Source organism: Rhinopithecus roxellana, chromosome 12, assembly GCF_007565055.1.
Source record: "Rhinopithecus roxellana isolate Shanxi Qingling chromosome 12, ASM756505v1, whole genome shotgun sequence".
Taxonomy (NCBI): Eukaryota; Metazoa; Chordata; class Mammalia; order Primates; family Cercopithecidae; genus Rhinopithecus; species Rhinopithecus roxellana.
This window is the reverse complement of record NC_044560.1, coordinates 131,663,631-131,680,986: the sequence shown is the minus strand read 5'-3', so window position 1 is coordinate 131,680,986 and position 17,356 is coordinate 131,663,631. Positions and strand designations below refer to the sequence as shown.

The window sequence follows — 17,356 nt, the reverse complement described above, 5'->3', positions numbered from 1 at the left end:
GAGGTCAGGAGTTCAAAACCAGCCTGATCAACATGGTGAAACTCCGTCTCTACTAAAAATACAAAAAAATTAAGGCCAGGAGCAGTGGCTCACACCTGTAATCCCAACACTTTGGGAGGCCGGGGTGGGTGGATCATGAGGTCAGGAGGAGATCGAGACCATCCTGGCTAACACGGTGAAACCCCATCTCTACTAAAAACACAAAAAATTAGCCGGGCATGGTGGCACGTGCCTGTAATCCCAGCTACTCGGGAGGCTGGGGCAGGAGAATAGCTTGAACCTGAGAGGCAGAGGTTGCAGTGAGCCAAGATCGCACTATTGCAGTCCAGCCTGAGTGTCAAGAGCAAGACTCTGTCTCAAAAAAAAAAAAAAAAAAGATTTACCATGTGCTAAGTACTGTGTTAGGGTTTATGCTGATTATTTAATTTAGTCCTCTCAATAATCCTATGAGGTGGATATTGTCATTATCTTCATTTCACCAAACAGTGTATGTTGGAAGAATAGGACACTGAAGGATGGTGGGGAGGTAGGTCCACAGATTATTTTGGAAGGTTCCTGATCATTCTGCAGTAGGTGGAGTTCTTTAAGAGACTGGAGTTTTGCTGAGATTTTGTTTTCCTGTCTTGACAAAAATACTCTTGGCTGTCAACAGTGTTGACAGTATCCTCATGGTTGAGGAAACTGATCAAATGCACTTAGTACTTAAAATTGAGGGAGCTCAGCTGTGTGTGCAGTGAGAGTGGTGGATACACAGGGGCTGTTAAGCAAAAAATAGCTACAAATATGCATTTGCTGCATGCAGGCTCAGTTCTAAGTGCTCCATAGTTTATCACCTTACAACAACCCCACAAGGTAGATCATCTCAGCCTGATACTAGCCGTGTGATGTTAGCAAATTCCTCACCCTCTCTTTGCCTCAATCTTCTCATCTGTAAAACAGAGATGGTAATGTCTGGCTCCATAGGTTGGGAGTGAGGAGGTGTGAGGCTATGTTATGTAAAGCTCTTACTTAGCAAAGCACCTGGCAGGTAGCAGAGTAGCAGACACTCAAGAAGTATTGGCTGGCCAGGCACAGTGGCTCATGCTTATAAGCCTAGCACTTTGGGAGGCCAACGTGGGAGGATTGCTTGAGGCCAGGGGTTCAAGACTGGCCTGAGTAACATAGCAAGACCTCATCTATCCAAAAATGTTTTTTAAAATAGCCGGGCACGGTGGTGCACACCTGTAGTCCCAGCTACTTGGGAGGCTAAGGCAGGAGGATCACTTGAGCCCAGGAGTTTAAGGCTGCAGTGAGCTGCAGTAGTGCCTCTGCATTCCAGCCTGGGTGATAGAGTGAGACCCTGTCTCTAAAAAAGCAAAATAAGAAGAGGACATGCTGGCTGTTATTATCTTTGTTTACCAGTTGAGGCACACAAAAAGTTAAATGAGGTGAAGGCACACAAAAAGTTAAAAAAGACACACAAAAAGTTAAATAAGGTACTCTGCAAGTACAGAGCTGGTTGAGGGAACCTTCTGGGGGATGGAAGTGTTCCACATGCTGATCTGGGCACACCGGTGTATGCGTCTGTACATATGTGTGCAACTGTATACCTAAGATTTGTGCACTTCACCGTATATAAATGATACCTCGGCTGCTAAGCTGCAGGGTTTTTGTATTAGGGCCGATTTTGGGTCAGCAAGCGTCTTAGCTCAGAGCACAGTCTCCGGAACCAGCCTTCTGTGTTCAAATCCTGTCACTCCTCACTGGCTGCTTGTTCTTGGGCTCCCTACCTTGCCCCTCTGTGCCTGTGTTCCCACCTGCAGCATGGGGTTATGATGATTGAGGGAGTATCAGCAAAATGCTTACATGGTCCTGGCACGTGGTAAGCGAGCTGGGGGTGCTTGTTAACTGTCCCATGGGCCGTGCCAGTAGCAGAGGAGCATGTGGTCTTGCAGGGCCTCAAACGTCCCCTCTCCACCCACATCACGCTACCTCCCACCACCAGGGCCTGCGGCGGGAGATCCAGGCGCACGGGCCGCGCCTGGAGGAGGTGCTGGAGCGCGCCGGCGTGCTGTCGTCGCTGCGCAGCCCGGAGGCAGAGGCCGTGCGCCGGGGCCTGGAGCAGCTGCAGAGTGCCTGGGCCGGACTGCGGGAGGCTGCCGAGCGACGGCAGCAGGCGCTGGACGCCGCCTTTCAGGTGGAGCAGTACTACTTCGACGTGGCCGAGGTGGAGGCGTGGCTGGGCGAGCAGGAGCTGCTCATGATGAGTGAGGATAAGGGCAAGGTGCGCCCGAGCTGGGGGTGCGGAGGGCCTGGGGGCGCTGGAGCCCGGGGCCGCCGCTGCCGCCTCATCATGGGCGCTTTGTGCCCCTAGGACGAACAGAGCACCCTGCAGCTGCTCAAGAAACACCTGCAGCTGGAGCAAGGCGTGGAGAACTACGAGGAAAGCATCGCTCAGCTGTCGCGCCAGTGCCGGGCGCTGCTGGAGATGGGGCACCCGGACAGGTGGGCGGGCGGGGACGGGGGCGTGGCCGGTTCACAGGAATGGTCCAGCAGGACCTGAAGCTTCGCTGTTGGGAGCGCAGCGCTGGAATTGGACGTTGGGTGGGAGAGGTCCTCCTTGCTGTGTGCTGGAGCCCTCGGATTTGGCAAGTGGGCTGGCTGGAATGGGGGGACACGGCCCAGAGATGGTTGAGAGGGTGGGGCCAGGAGCACCTGGATATGAGTGTAGTTGTGGGCACCTCGTCGGGGGAGAAAAGAGGAGGTGATGTCTAGGACTGGGGCAGAGAAGAATTTGCTCAGGACAAGCAAGGGACTCTTTCTACCCAGTGTCTGGGAGGACAGAAAAGCCTGTGCTGAGATTGGCTGTGGGGGTGGGGCTGGAGACCTCCTGGTGTGCAGTGGGGTGATGTTGCCTGGTGTAGGCGGGTGCTGAGCTCCAGGCCTGGACCAGGGATGGAATCTGAAAGGAGGTACAGAGAGAGAGACCTCTGTGCAAGTGGGCTCAGAGATTGGGGCTAGAGGTGGGGTGAATTGGCTGGGGACCCAACTTGGGAGTCCAGAGTCCCACCCAGGTTCCTGGATAAGGGAGGCGTGAGACTGAGATAGAAGCTGGGTGAGGCTGCCGAGGTGGGCGGATCACTTAAGGTCAGGAGTTGGAGACCAACTTGGCCAACATGGTGAAACCCCGTCTCTACTAAAAATAAAAAATTAGCCTGGCATGGTGGCGCGTGCCTGTAGTCCCAGCTACTGGGGAGGCTGAGGCAGGAGAATGGCTTGAACCTGGGAGGCAGAGGTTGCAGTAAGCAGAGATCGTGCCACTACACTCCAGCCTGGCGACAGAGCAAAATTCCATCAAAAAAAAAAAAAAAAAAAGAAAAAAGAAAAAGAAAAAGAAAAAAAGAAACTAGGTGAGGCTGGATGGAGGTGAGCTTATCCATCTAGGGAAGCACAGCTTTCCCTGCATACTGAAATGCAGGGCTGTCTGAACCCAAGACTTGCAGAAAACACAGTCCTGGCCAGGCATAGTGGCTCACGCCTGTAGTCTCAACACTCGGAGGCTGAGGCAAGAGGATCGTTTGAGCCCAGGAGTTTGAGAACAGAGGGAACATAGTAAGACCTCATCTCTACAAAAAAATCAAAAAGTTAGCCAGGTGAAGAGTCACACACCTGTGGTCCCACTTTGGAGGCTACGATGGGAGGATAGCTTGAGCATGGGAGGTGGAGGCTGCAGTGAGTTGTGATCACACTACCACACTCCAGCCTAGGGAACAGAGCAAGACCCGTCTCCAAAAAAAAAAGAAAAGAAAAGAAAACAGAGCTCTACCTGGGGACACAGCCTTGTCTGAAGATTCCAAGGAAACACAGCCCTGTCTTGGGGAGGGGGTTTAGGGGGGTCACACTCTGCCCCAGCAGTCTCAGGGGTCCATCCCTGCCCCTCCATGTCCTCGATCAGCGAGCAGATCAGCCGGCGGCAGTCTCAGGTGGACCGCCTGTACGTGGCGCTCAAGGAGCTGGGTGAGGAGCGCCGGGTGGCTCTGGAACAGCAGTACTGGCTGTACCAGCTCAGCCGCCAGGTGAGCGAGCTTGAGCACTGGATCGCGGAGAAGGAAGTGGTGGCTGGCTCACCGGAGCTCGGCCAGGACTTTGAGCACGTCTCGGTGAGCATCATTAGTAATAAGTGATACCAAGAGCTACCACTAAGGTTCTCTGGGCCTCCGTTTCCTCATCTGTAGTATGAGGATAATAACAGCACCCGCCTCATGGCTCTGCGGTGAGACAAATGAGTTAATATGATGTAAAGCACTGAGGACCCTGCTTGGCACACATGGTGCCTCACAGTGCTAGTTACTGTTATCAGCTTATTGTTTTATTGTTACTTATTGTTATTTTTATTGTTACTATTTTGTTACTTTTCTTGCTAGGTGTTCAGTAAGTGTTAGATATTATTTTTTATGATGATGATGATGATTCTCATTATTCTTACCTGCCACAAAATAGTAGTCTTTGCCAGGTGTGGTGGCGCACGCCTGTAATCCCAACACTTTGGGAGGCCTAGGCAGGTGGATCACTTGAGGTCAGGAGTATGAGACCAGCCTGGCCAACATAGTGAAACCCCGTCTCTACTAAAAATAAAAAAAAATTAGCTGGGTGTGGTGGCGCATGCCTGTAGTCCTAGCTATTTGGGAGGCTGAGGCAGGAGAATCGCTTGAACCAGGGAGGTGAAGGTTGCAGTGAGTGGCTATTGAACCACTGCACTCCAACCGGGGTGACAGAGCAAGACTCTGTATCAAAAAGAAAAAAAAAATGGTAGGCTGGAGGGGGCTGGTGTGTGCTGCCCGTTTGCTCACTTTGCTGTACCCCTCCCCCCACCCCCGACTTACTGATGGCAGGTGCTGCAGGAGAAATTCTCAGAGTTCGCCAGCGAGACAGGCACGGCAGGGCGGGAGCGGCTGGCAGCTGTGAACCAGATGGTGGATGAGCTGATCGAGTGTGGCCATACAGCAGCGGCCACCATGGCCGAGTGGAAGGACGGGCTGAATGAGGCCTGGGCTGAGCTGCTGGAGCTCATGGGCACACGGGCCCAGCTGCTGGCCGCCTCTCGGGAGCTTCATAAGTTCTTCAGTGATGCCCGAGAGCTTCAGGGACAGATTGAGGAGAAGCGGAGGCGGCTGCCCCGCCTGACCACCCCGCCTGAGCCGAGACCCAGTGCCAGTTCCATGCAGCGGACCCTGAGAGCCTTTGAGCATGACCTGCAGCTCCTCGTGTCCCAGGTGGGGCTCTGGTGGCCATCGGGGCAGGTGGAAGGGCCCAGACAGCTGTGGGCAGCAGAGCGGGCAAAAATCAGGCTGTGGAGCAGGTTGAAATTAGGCAGTGGCACAGACAGAAAGCATACTACAGACCAGGAAGAAATTAGATAATGGAGGAGATAGAAAATGGACTGATGGAATGGTATATAGAAATCAGGTAGTGGCAGGGAAGAGTGGTACAGAAGGTCTCACAGATACTAAACAGCTTCCTACTGGGTGTGGTGGCTCATGCTGTAATCCCAGCACTTTGGGAGGCTGACACAGGTGGATCATCTGAGGTCAGGAGTTTAAGACCCACCTGGCCAACATGGTGAAACCCCATCTCGGCCGGGCGCGGTGGCTCAAGCCTGTAATCCCAGCACTTTGGGAGGCCGAGACGGGCGGATCACGAGGTCAGGAGATCGAGACCATCCTGGCTAACACGGTGAAACCCTGTCTCTACTAAAAAATACAAAAAAATTAGCCGGGCGAGGTGGTGGGCGCCTGTAGTCCCAGCTACTTGGGAGGCTGAGGCAGGAGAATGGCGTGAACCCGGGAGGCGGAGCTTGCAGTGAGCTGAGATCCGGCCACCGCACTCCAGCCTGGGCGACAGAGCTGGACTCCGTCTCAAAAAAAAAAAAAAAAAAAAAAAAAAAAAAAAAAGAAACCCCATCTCTACTAAAAATACGAAAATTAGCCAGGTCTGGTGGTGGGCACCTGTAATCCCAGCTACTTGGGAGGCTGAGGCAGGAGAATCGCTTGAACCCAGGAGGCGGAGGTTGCAGTGAGCCGAGATCTTGCCATTGCACTCCAGCTTAGGTGACAAGAGTGATACTCCGTCTCAAAAAAAAAAAAGAAAAAGAAAAAGAAAAAAAAGCTTCCAACAGAGATTGGGCAGTGGTTCTCCTAAAACTGTGAATTTTACCTAAATCCAGATCGAGGGTCTAAAGGCAATTTTGAGAATGCTAAGAGGAATTTGGCTATGGTGTAGATAGAAATTAGACAACAGACAAGACCAGGCGCAGTGACTCCTGCCTATAATCCCAACACTTTGGGAGACTGAGGCGGGCAGATCACGAGGTCAGGAGTTCAAGACCAGTCTGACCAACATGATGAAACCCCGTCTGTACAAAAATACAAAAATTAGTAGGCGTGGTGGCAGGCGCCTGTAATCTCAGCTACACAGGAGGCTGAGGCAGGAGAATCGCTTGAACCCGGGAGGTGGAGGTTGCAGTGAGCCGAGATCGCGCCACTGCACTCTAGCCTGGGTGACAGAACAAGACTCCTTCTCAAAAAAAAAAAAAAAAAAAAAAAAATGCCGGGTGTGGTGGCTCACGCCTGTAATCCCAGCACTTTGGGAGGCCGAGGAGGGTGGATCACAAGGTCAGGGGATCGAGACCATCCAGGCTAACACAGTGAAACCCCATCTCTACTAAAAATACAAAAAAAATAATTAACCGGGCATGGTGGCGGGCTCCTGTAGTCCCAGCTGCTCGGGAGGCTGAGGCAGGAGAATGGCATGAACCCGGGAGGGGAAGCTTGCAGTGAGCCAAGATCCGGCCACTGCACTCCAGCCTGGGCGACAGAGCGAGACTTCACCTCAAAAAAAAGAAAAGAAAAGAAAAGAAATTAGATAACGGGTCTGTGATAGAAATCATATGACTTTTCTGAAAGTAATTTGATGGGGGTGAATTTAATGAAAAAGGCAACAGAGATATTAGAAAATAGGCAGAGGGTCTGGCCAAAATTTGGAGGTGGATCTGAGCAGTCAGATGGAAATGAAGCTGCAGGCCCAATACAACTCATGGAGCAGGACTGAAAGAAATCGCGTTGCAGGTCTAATGGAAGGTAAAAGTTGGGCAATTTTTTTTTTGTTTTTTTGTTTTTTTTCGACACAAGGTCTCACTCTGTCACCCAGGCTGGAGTGCAGTGGCTTGATCTCAGCTCACTGCAACCTCTGCCTCCCAGGCTCAAGCGATTCTCCTGCCTCAGCCTTCCAAATAGCTAGGATTACATGCACACGCCACCATGCCTGGCTAATTTTTGTATTTTTAGTAGAGACGGGGTTTCACCATGTTGGCCAGGCTGGCCTCAAAATCCTGACCTCAGGTGATCCATCCGTCTTGGCCTCCCTAAGTGCTGGGATTATAGGCATGAGCTACTGCGCCCAGCTGGCAATTATTATTATTATTATATATTATATATTATATAGTATATATTATTTTATTTAATAATAAAATTATTATTATTATTATTATTATTATTATTATTATCACTTTGTCACCCAGGCTGGAGTGCAGTGGTGTAATCTCGACTCACTGCAACCTCCACCTCCCGGGTTCAAGTGATTCTCCCCCTTCAGCCTCCTGAGTAGCTGGGAGTACAGGTGCGAGCCACCGCACCCAACTAATTTTTGTATTTTTAGTAGAGATGCGGTTTCACCATGTTGGCCAGGCTGGTCTTGAACTCCTGACCTCAAGTGGTTTGCTTGCCTTGGCCTCCCAAAGTGCTGGGGTTACAGGCATGAGCCACCATGCCCAGCCCAATTATTTTTATAAATCCTACTTAGAAAGTGACTTAGAAGGCCGGGCGCGGTGGCTCAAGCCTGTAATCCCAGTACTTTGGGAGGCCGAGACGGGCAGATCACGAGGTCAGGAGATTGAGACCATCCTGGGTAACACGGTGAAACCCCGTCTCTACTAAAAATACAAAAAACTAGCCAGGCGAGGTGGCGGGCGCCTGTAGTCCCAGCTACTCGGGAGGCTGAGGCAGGAGAATGGCGTAAACCCAGGAGGCGGAGCTTGCAGTGAGCTGAGATCTGGCCACTGCACTCCAGCCTGGGCGACAGAGCAAGACTCCGTTTCAAAAAAAAAAAAAAAAAGAAAGTGATTTAGAAATCAGGCTGAGAGATTGACAGCAATAAGTGGTGGATCTGTTAGAGATGGGGAGGTCACGCCAAAAGAAATCAGGAGATTTAACCAACAGAGTGAGCAGCAGGCTGAGCACAGTGGCTCATGCCTATAATCTCAGCACTTTGGGAGGCTGAGGTGGGAGGACTGCTTGAGCCCAGGAGTTCAAGATGAGCCTGGGTAACATAGTGAGACTCCATCTCTATTACAACATATATGTATGTATCCTGGTGCAGTGGCATGTACCTGTACTTCCAGCTATTAGTAGGCTGAGGCAGGAGGATCACTTGAGCCCAGGGTGTCAAGGCTGCAGTGAATTGTGTTTGCACCACTGCACTGCAGCCTGGGCAACAGAGCAAGACCCTGTCTCAAAACAAACAAACAAACAAACAAAAAACCCAAAACCCGAAAGACAGAGTGAGCAGAACTCATACAGCAGAATGAATGGAAATTGGGTAGGGGACTAATAGCAATTGAACAGACATCGTGCAGGAAACTGGGCTACTACGAAGGAGTGGGTTTGAAATAAACCAAGTTAAAAAAAAATTAGCACATCTAAAAGACATCAAAGTGGAAAGGGGTTTCCTGAAAGACCCAAGGTAGAGGTGGGCCTGCCTGAAAACATAGGTGACAGACCCAATAGAAATAGAGCTCTCAGACCAAAACAAATCAGGCAGTGGGCTGAAAGAGACGTGGTAGTAGAACTAAAAGAAGTCAGAACACGGGTAAGTCAAAGAGAAATCAGGCAGCAGATATGACAGGAGCCTGGCTGTGGGATCACAGTGTGAGGCTCCTTATATCTTGGGCTTCCGTGCTGGAGCAGATGGCGGGAGGGAGGGCACAGCCTGGGCCCCATGGAGGGCTGGCGCCCGACCTGGCATGCCCCTCAGGTACGGCAGCTGCAGGAGGGGGCGGCCCAGCTGCGGACGGTGTATGCGGGTGAACATGCCGAGGCCATCGCTAGCCGGGAGCAGGAGGTGCTGCAGGGTTGGAAAGAGCTGCTGTCAGCCTGCGAAGATGCCCGCCTGCACGTCAGCTCCACGGCCGACGCCCTGCGCTTCCACAGCCAAGTCCGTGACCTGCTTTCCTGGATGGATGGCATCGCCAGCCAGATTGGGGCAGCCGACAAGCCCAGGTGCCCCTCATCCCTCCTCGGGCTTCCTGCCTGCCCCTGGCGGCCTCCCCCAGCCAACCCCAGCCCATTGACAGCCCCCTTCCCAACCGAATGACAACAGCCAATATCTGTGTGGCACCTCTGTGTGCCAGGCACTGTTCTAGGTGCTTCGTGTGTATTCAGACCCCATTTTTAGGCCTGTCATTGGGGACTTAGGTCATGGGGCATCCTTCTGTCCTCTGTCCTTCCCAGTTGCCCATTATTACCCTCTCCATGGGATGTCACAGCATGAAACAGGCTAAAGACAGGATGGGCAAGGGAGGTGTGGGACTGTATTTGTGAGGGTGGGTGAAGAATTGTAACAATTCCAGCATCGCAGTGGCTTCATTAGTAGGCATTGACTTATTGCTCACATAGTGGTTGGATGTGAGTGTCCGGCAGAATCCTGTCCCATGGTGACTGGGAGCCAGGGTCCTTCCATCACGCCACCCTGGGAGTCACATGCTGGACCTTCTGCATCCCGCTGCAAATGGGAAAAGACAGAAGGAGGATTACACAGAAGGTTTTAGGGATAAAGCCATCACGCACACACTGCCAGTCTAGTGGCCTAACCTGTCTGCCAGGGAGGCTGCAAATTGTTCTTCTTTTGAGACGCAGTCTTGCTCTGTCGACCAGGCTGGAGTGCAGTGACACAGTATCAGCTCACTGCAACCTCCGTCTCCCAGGTTCAAGTGATTCTCCTGCCTCAGCCTCCCAAGTAGCTGGGACTACAGGCGCTCACCACCATGTCTGGCTAATTTTGTATTTTTAGTAGAGATGGGGTTTCACTGTGTTGGCCACTCTGTTCTCAAACTCCTGGCCTCAAGTGATCCACCCGCCTCAGCCTCCCAAAGTGCTGGGATTACAGGCGTAAGCCACCATGCCTGACCTAGGCTGGAAATTTAGTCGCATGGTGTGGCCAGGAAGAAAAGGACCTGGGGAATCAGGGACACCTGGCATTGCTTCTGGGAATGCAGGGCCTGGAGCCTGCATTCATTTACTCAGCAAATATGTATTAAATGCATATGGTGTGCCACGTGGTGAGCAAGGCCAAGCCCTTGCCCTGAGACAGATTGCATTCTCATAGCACTTATTACTTTCTGAAATATAGTATGGGGGCGGTGCATGATGGCTCATGCCTGTAATCCCAGCACTTTGGGAGACTGAGGCAGGTGGATCACCTGAGCTCAGGAGTTTGAGACCAGACTAGCCAGCATGGTGAAACCCCGTCTCGACTAAAAATACAAAAATTAGCCAGGCATAGTGGCGGACGCCTGTAATCCAAGCTACTTGGGAGGCTGAAGCAGGAGAATCACTTGAACCCAGGAGGCAGAGGTTGCGGTGAGCCAAGATCTTGCCACTGCACTCCAGCCTGGGTAACAAGAGCAAAACTCCATCTAAAAAAAAAAAAAAAAAGAAAGAAATATAGTGTGGGTATATATACATAGGAAGGGAATGATAGCTGGCAAAGTCTCTCTGAGGATATGCATTTGACTGGAGACCTGAATGAAGTGATGGGTGAGTCAGGTAAAGTTTTGGGGGAAGAGTTTTCTAGGTGGACGGATCCACAAGTGCAAGGGCCCAGAGGTGGGCTGTAGTTAGGCATGTGTGAGGAAGAACTAGAGATCATTGTGACCAGATGGAGGGAGGAAGTGAGGAAGTGCAGGGTGAGAGGAAGTGAGGTCAGAGGGGCACTGGGACCCTGGAAACCACACATGGTGAGGAGATACCTTCTCTATGAGGAAGGTGGGAGCCATGCGAGAGTTTAGAGCAGAGTGGAGTGATGTGATGTGTACATTTGAGAAAAATAGGCCACGTGTGGTGGCTTATGCCTGTCTTCCCAGCACTTTGGGAGGCCAACGCGGGTGAATCACTTGAGGCCAGGACTTTGAGACCATCCTGGCCGATGTGGCGAAACCCCGTCTCTACTAAAAATACAAAAATCAGCTGGGCGTTGTGGCAGACACCAGTAATCCCAGCTACTGGGGAGGCTGAGGCAGGAGAATTGCTTGAACCTGGAAGGTAGAGGTTGCAGTGAGCTGAGATCGCACCACTGTACTACTCCAGCCTGGGCAACAGAGCGAGACTCCATGCTAAAAAAAAAAAAAAAAAAAAAAAAAGCTGGGCTTGATGGCTTACGCCTATAATCCCAACATTTTGGGAGGCTGAGGTGGGCGGATCACTTGAGGTCGGGAGTTCGAGACCAGCCTGACCAACATAGAGAAACCTTGTCTCTACTAAAAATACAAACTTAGCCGGGTGTTGTGGTACACGCCTATAATCCCAGCTACCTGGGAGGCTGAAGCAGAATTGCTTGAACCTGGGAGGCAGAGGTTGCGGTGAGCCAAGATTGTGCCATTGCACTGCAGCCTGGGCAATAAGAGCAAAATGCCATCTCAAAAAAAAAAAAAAATTAAATATACAGGGAAGTAAAGGTAACCCACATGTGTATCGTGAACACGTGGCTTGAACAACCGTCAACATTTGGCCAATGTAGCCAGAAGAGGTGGCTCACGCCTGTAATCCCAACACTGGGAGGCCAAAGCAAGAGGATCACTTGAGCCCAGGAGTTTGAGACCACCCTACACAACATTGTGAGACCCCATCTCTACAAAAAAGAAAAAATTAGTCAATCATGGTGATTCTTTAAAAAAAATTTTTTTTTTAAAAATTAGTTGGGCATTGTGGTGCATGCCTGTAGTCCCAGCTACTCTGGAGGCTAAGCCAGGAGGATCTCTTGAGCCTAAGTGGTAGATTCAAACCATAGCATGAAGCCATGATTGCCATCTGATGGAACTTCAGAAACTTGGAATTTGTTTTGGACATAAGATAGCTTAGAATGGTGCTGTCCAATAGTTGTATAACATGAGCCACAAATGTGAGCCACATATATACTTTAAAATCTGTGGCCATATTAACAAAGCAAAGCAAATGAAAATTAATTTTAGTAATACATTTTTATTTAACCTGACATACCCAAAGTATTATCACTTCAACAGGTAGTCAATATTAAAACTACTAAGGAGGCCAGGCAGTCTCAAACTTCTGGCCTCAGGTGATCTGCCCGCCTCAGCCTCCCAATCTCAGTGGAGCGGAGATTGCACCACTGCAGTCCAGCCTGGGTGACAGACAGTCTGTCTCAAAAACAACAACAACAAAAACAAAACTATTAATGAGGCCAGGCGCAGTGGCTCATGCCTGTAATCTCGGCAGAGATTGGGAGCCTAAGGCGGGTGGATCACCTGAGGCCAGAAGTTCAAGACCAGCCTGGCCAACGTGGCGAAAACCCATCTCTACTAAAAATACAGAACAAAAAATTAGCCAGGCTTGGTGGTGGGTGCCTGTAATCCCAGCTACTCGGGAGGCTGAGGCAGGAGAACTGCTTGAATCTGGGAGGTGGAGGCTGCAGTGAGCCAAGATCACGCCATTGCACTCCAGCCTGGGCAAGAAGAGCAAATCTCGTCTCAAAAAAAAAAAAAAAAAAAGCCGGGTGCGGCTGTAATCCCAGCACTTTGGGAGGCCAAGGTGGGCGGATCGCCTGAGGTCAGGAGTTCGAGACCAGCCTGACAAACATGTTGAAACCCCGTTTCTACTAAAAATACAAAAAGATTAGCCAGGCGTGGTGGCGGGTGCCTGTAATCCCAGCTACTCAGGAGGCTGAGACAGGGGATCGCTTGAACCCAGAAGGGGGAGGTTGCAGTGAGCGGGGATCGTGCCACTGCACAACAACAAAAAACTATTAATGAGACATTTTACATTCTTTACTGTGCTAACTCCACAAAATCTGGTGTGCATTTTACACTTCATATCAAAATTCTGACTGGCCACATTTCAAGTGCTCACATGTCTAGTGGCTACTGCCTTGGAGAGCACAGACTTGCAAGGTTAAAATCATTGGCTAGTGGAACCTTCAGAAGCATAGCTAGGAAAAGTTAGAAAATTTGGATCTTGGCTGGGTGTGGTGGCTTATGCCTATAGTCTCAAACTTTGGGAGGATGAGGCAGGTGGACTGCTTGAGCCCAGGGGTTTGAGACCAGCCTGGGCAACATAGCAAGACCCGGTCTCCACAGAAAATAAAAAAATTAGCTGGGTGTGATGGTGTACACCTGCGGTCCCAGTTACTCAGGAGGCTGAGGCAGGAGGATTGCATGAGCCCAGGAGGTTGAGGCTGCAGTGAGCTGTGATCTTGCCACTGCACTCCAGCCTGGGCAACAGAGCAAGACCCTCTTAAAAAAAAAAGGAAGTTTGGATCTTGGAATCCTAGAAGATTAGAATCACCAAAGTGTGAAATTTTAGAAACTTAGAAAGTTTGAATCATTGAATTAGTGAACCATGGGCCCTCAGAACTTGGTCATCGAAAGTAGGTGTCTCAGCCTGGTGCAGTGGCTCATGCCTGTAATCCCAGCACTTTGGGAGGCTGAGACAGGCAGATCACCTGAGGTCAGAAGTTCAAGACCAGCCTGGCCAACATAGTGAAACCCCATCTGTCCTAAAAATACAAAAATTAGCTGAGCATGATGGTGGGCGCCTGTAATCCCAGCTACTCAGGAGGTTGAGGCAGGAGAATCACCTGAACTCGGGAGGTGGAGTTTGCAGTGAGCTGAGATTGCCCCACTGCATTCCAGCCTGGGCCATAGAGTGAGACTCCATCTCAAAAAAAAAAAAAAAGAAAGTAGGTGTCTCGAGGTGGTGTGGGATGTCAGCCTCAAGGATTCGGGGTCACCAGGAGCCATATGTATGGAGCAGGCTGAGGAGGCTGCCCGTGGCTCAGATCCCTGCCTGCCACCCACTGCAGGGACGTGTCATCAGTGGAGGTGCTCATGAACTACCACCAGGGCCTGAAGACTGAGCTGGAGGCGCGGGTGCCTGAGCTGACTGCCTGCCAGGAGCTGGGGCGATCTCTGCTGCTCAACAAAAGTGCCATGGCTGATGAGGTGGGGATCAGGGAGGGGGTCCCCCTCTGCCACCTGGGCACATTGGGGTGGAAGCCATTCCACACCCTGACTTTCCTCCCACCCACCTGCCACTCCCAGATCCAGGCACAGCTGGACAAGCTGGGAACCAGGAAGGAGGAGGTGTCGGAAAAGTGGGACCGCCATTGGGAGTGGCTGCAGCAGAGTGAGTGGGGGCCCAGGCATACGTGGCTCAAGGGCACAGGGACATGTTCCAGCCTGTCCAGCCAAGGCCCAGAGGGTGACAGGAGCATGCTTTGCACCCTACCCATGGGTCTCCAGAAGCAAACATAAGGGCCTGGAAGGGTGGACAAGGGGGCTGCCTTGCCATTGAATACCCACCCCCCAAAAAAAGTCTTAAAGTCCTGGGTGGGGGACATTAAGGAAGGAGGAATGGGAGTCAGAAAGGAGGAATGATGCCCACTGAAATAGCCCCAGCTTCTGTCATTCCTGCAGAGCCCAGGATGGTCAGGGCTGGGGTATGGAAAGCCGCAGGGGTGTGGAAGGCCAGGGGAAACAGCCATTGCCCTAGGAAGGGCTCCAGATGCCCTAGAATCCTTACCCTGCATGCCCCTCCTCAGTGCTGGAGGTGCACCAGTTTGCCCAGGAGGCGGTGGTGGCTGATGCCTGGCTGACAGCCCAGGAGCCGCTCCTGCAGAGCCGGGAGCTGGGCAGCAGCGTGGATGAGGTGGAGCAGCTTATCCGGCGACATGAGGCCTTCCGCAAAGCGGCTGCAGCCTGGGAAGAGAGGTTCAGCTCTCTGCGGCGCCTGACCACGGTCAGCTCCCCAGATCCTGCCCCATTAACCCCACCCCCACCAAGACCCCCCACACCCATGGCTCTATATGAAACAGACACACCCGGACATGGTGCTTAGTCCTGTGTTGTGTGAGTGCCAAGACCCTTGCTAGGCTCCCAGTGGAGCAGAGGGACAGACCTGTCACCAGTGACAGCCCAGAATGTCAGGGATGTGATAGGGGAAGAACAAGCAGAGGGATGGTGCCTGGGATGGGGAGAGGGAGGGGGAACTGGCCTGGGGGATTCTGTTCTGAGACTTGAATAATTAGGTGAAGAGACTAGTAATAAAAAGGATTAGGCCAGGTGTGGTGGCTCATGCCTGTAATCCCAGCACTTTGGGAGACCAAGATGGGTGGATCACTTGAGGCCATGAGTTTGAGACCAGCCTGGCCAACATGTTGAAACCCCATCTCTACTAAAAATACAAAAATTAGCTGGGCAAGGTGGTGCACACCTGTAATCCCAGCTACTCGGGAGACTGAGGCAGGAAAATCACTTGAACCTGGGAGGCAGAGGTTGCAGTGAGCCTAGATCGTGCCACTGCACTCCAGCCTGGGTAACAGAATAAGACTCCATCTCAAAAAAAAAAAAAAAAAAAAAAAAAAAATGCTTTAAGACTGAGTGGGGTGGCTCACACCTGTACTCTTTGGAAGGCCTAGGCAGGAGGATTACTTGAACCCAGGAGTTCAAGACCAGCCTTGGCAATATACTGAGAACCTGTCTCTACCAAAACCAAAAGCAAACAAAGAAAAAACAGCCAGGCATGATGGCATGTGCCTATAGTCCCAGCTACTAAGAGGGGTGGCTGAGACTCAAGGATCACTTGAGCACTGGAGGTCGAGGCTGCAGTGAGCTATGATCTTGCCCCTTGCATTCCAGCCTGGATGACAGAGCAAGACTCTGAAAAAAAAAAAAAAAAAAAAAAAAAAAAAAAAGGCCGGGCTCGGTGGCTCACGCCTGTAATCCCAGCACTTTGGGAGGCCGAAGAGGGCGGATCACAAGGTCAGGAGATCGAGACCATCCTGGCTAACACGGTGAAACCCTGTCTCTACTAAAAATACAAAAAAAAAAATTAGCTGGGCGTGGTGGCAGGCGACTGTAGTCCCAGCTACTCGGGAAGCTGAGGCAGGAGAATGGCGTGAACCTGGGAAGCAGAGCTTGCAGTAAGCCCAGATTGTGCCAATGCACTCCAGCCTGGGCGACAGAACAAAAAAAAAAAAAAAAAAAAAAAAGTCTTAAAAGTCCTGTGTGGGGGACATTAAGGAAGGAGAAATGGGAGTCAGAAAGGCACGCAGAGAAATTGATTTACTCAATTTTTTAAAAAGTGATTTAGCCAGTTCTTAAAAGAGAAATAGGTGTTTGCCGGCGAGAATAAGGCTTTAAGTTCTTGACAGAGAGCAAAGCATCGCACAGGCCTGGACACCTTGCTTTTTCAAGGAACTGATCAATTGAGTGGTGAGGCAGAAAACCCAGGCCGCCTCCCCCGACCTCCCCCTTACCCCGCCCCGGCCCGACGCCTCCAACCTAACCCTGGTCCCTCCATCCCCAGATCGAGAAAATCAAGGCGGAACAGAGCAAGCAGCCGCCCACCCCACTGCTGGGGCGCAAGTTCTTTGGGGACCCCACGGAACTGGCGGCCAAGGCGGCGCCCCTGCTGCGGCCAGGGGGCTATGAAAGGGGGTTGGAGCCCCTGGCCCGCCGGGCCTCGGACACGCTCTCGGCCGAGGTGCGGACTCGGGTGGGGTATGTGCGCCAGGAGCTCAAGCCCGAGCGCCTTCAGCCGCGCATTGACCGGCTGCCGGAGATCCCGGGGAGGGTGGAGCCCGCGGCCCTGCCGGTCGCACCAGAGGACGCGGCGGAGACCCCCGCGGCCCCCGTGGCGGCGGAGCAGGTCCGGCCACGGCCGGAGCGCCAGGAGTCAGCTGATCGCGCAGAGGAGCTTCCCAGGAGGCGACGGCCCGATCGGCAAGAGTCAGTCGATCAATCCGAGGAGGCTGCGCGGAGGCGGCGGCCGGAACGGCAGGAGTCAGCGGAGCACGAGGCGGCACATAGCCTTACCCTGGGCCGCTACGAGCAGATGGAGCGGCGGCGCGAGCGGCGTGAGCGGCGCTTGGAGCGGCAGGAGTCCAGCGAACAGGAGATGCCCATCAGAGGAGACCTAGTCAAGGGGTGAGGCGCCCACTGCATGACCAGGAAGTGAGGGGAGGGGAAAGCTGAGAGCTCCTGGCACAGCACAGGCCCAGTGAAGGGCCTTCAGGGCTCCGAACTTCCCAAGGA

General features: G+C 52.1%; 1 protein-coding gene across 2 annotated transcripts in view; it reads left to right on the top strand.

Annotated features, from left to right (window-relative positions):
* Positions 1-17,356, top strand: part of SPTBN4 (spectrin beta, non-erythrocytic 4) — a 119,288-nt gene that overhangs the window by 93,926 nt on the left and 8,006 nt on the right. The window contains exons 23-31 of one of the 2 annotated variants that reach the window (XM_010380845.2): positions 1,985-2,263; positions 2,354-2,484; positions 3,935-4,139; positions 4,872-5,252; positions 9,067-9,311; positions 14,125-14,263; positions 14,363-14,447; positions 14,863-15,059; positions 16,629-17,248. In XM_010380845.2, the coding sequence (XP_010379147.2) occupies positions 1,985-2,263; positions 2,354-2,484; positions 3,935-4,139; positions 4,872-5,252; positions 9,067-9,311; positions 14,125-14,263; positions 14,363-14,447; positions 14,863-15,059; positions 16,629-17,248 (2,282 nt within the window). Of the gene's footprint in view, positions 1-1,984; positions 2,264-2,353; positions 2,485-3,934; positions 4,140-4,871; positions 5,253-9,066; positions 9,661-14,124; positions 14,264-14,362; positions 14,448-14,862; positions 15,060-16,628; positions 17,249-17,356 lie in introns of those variants that run through there. The other variant, XM_030912643.1, reaches the window with a different exon arrangement.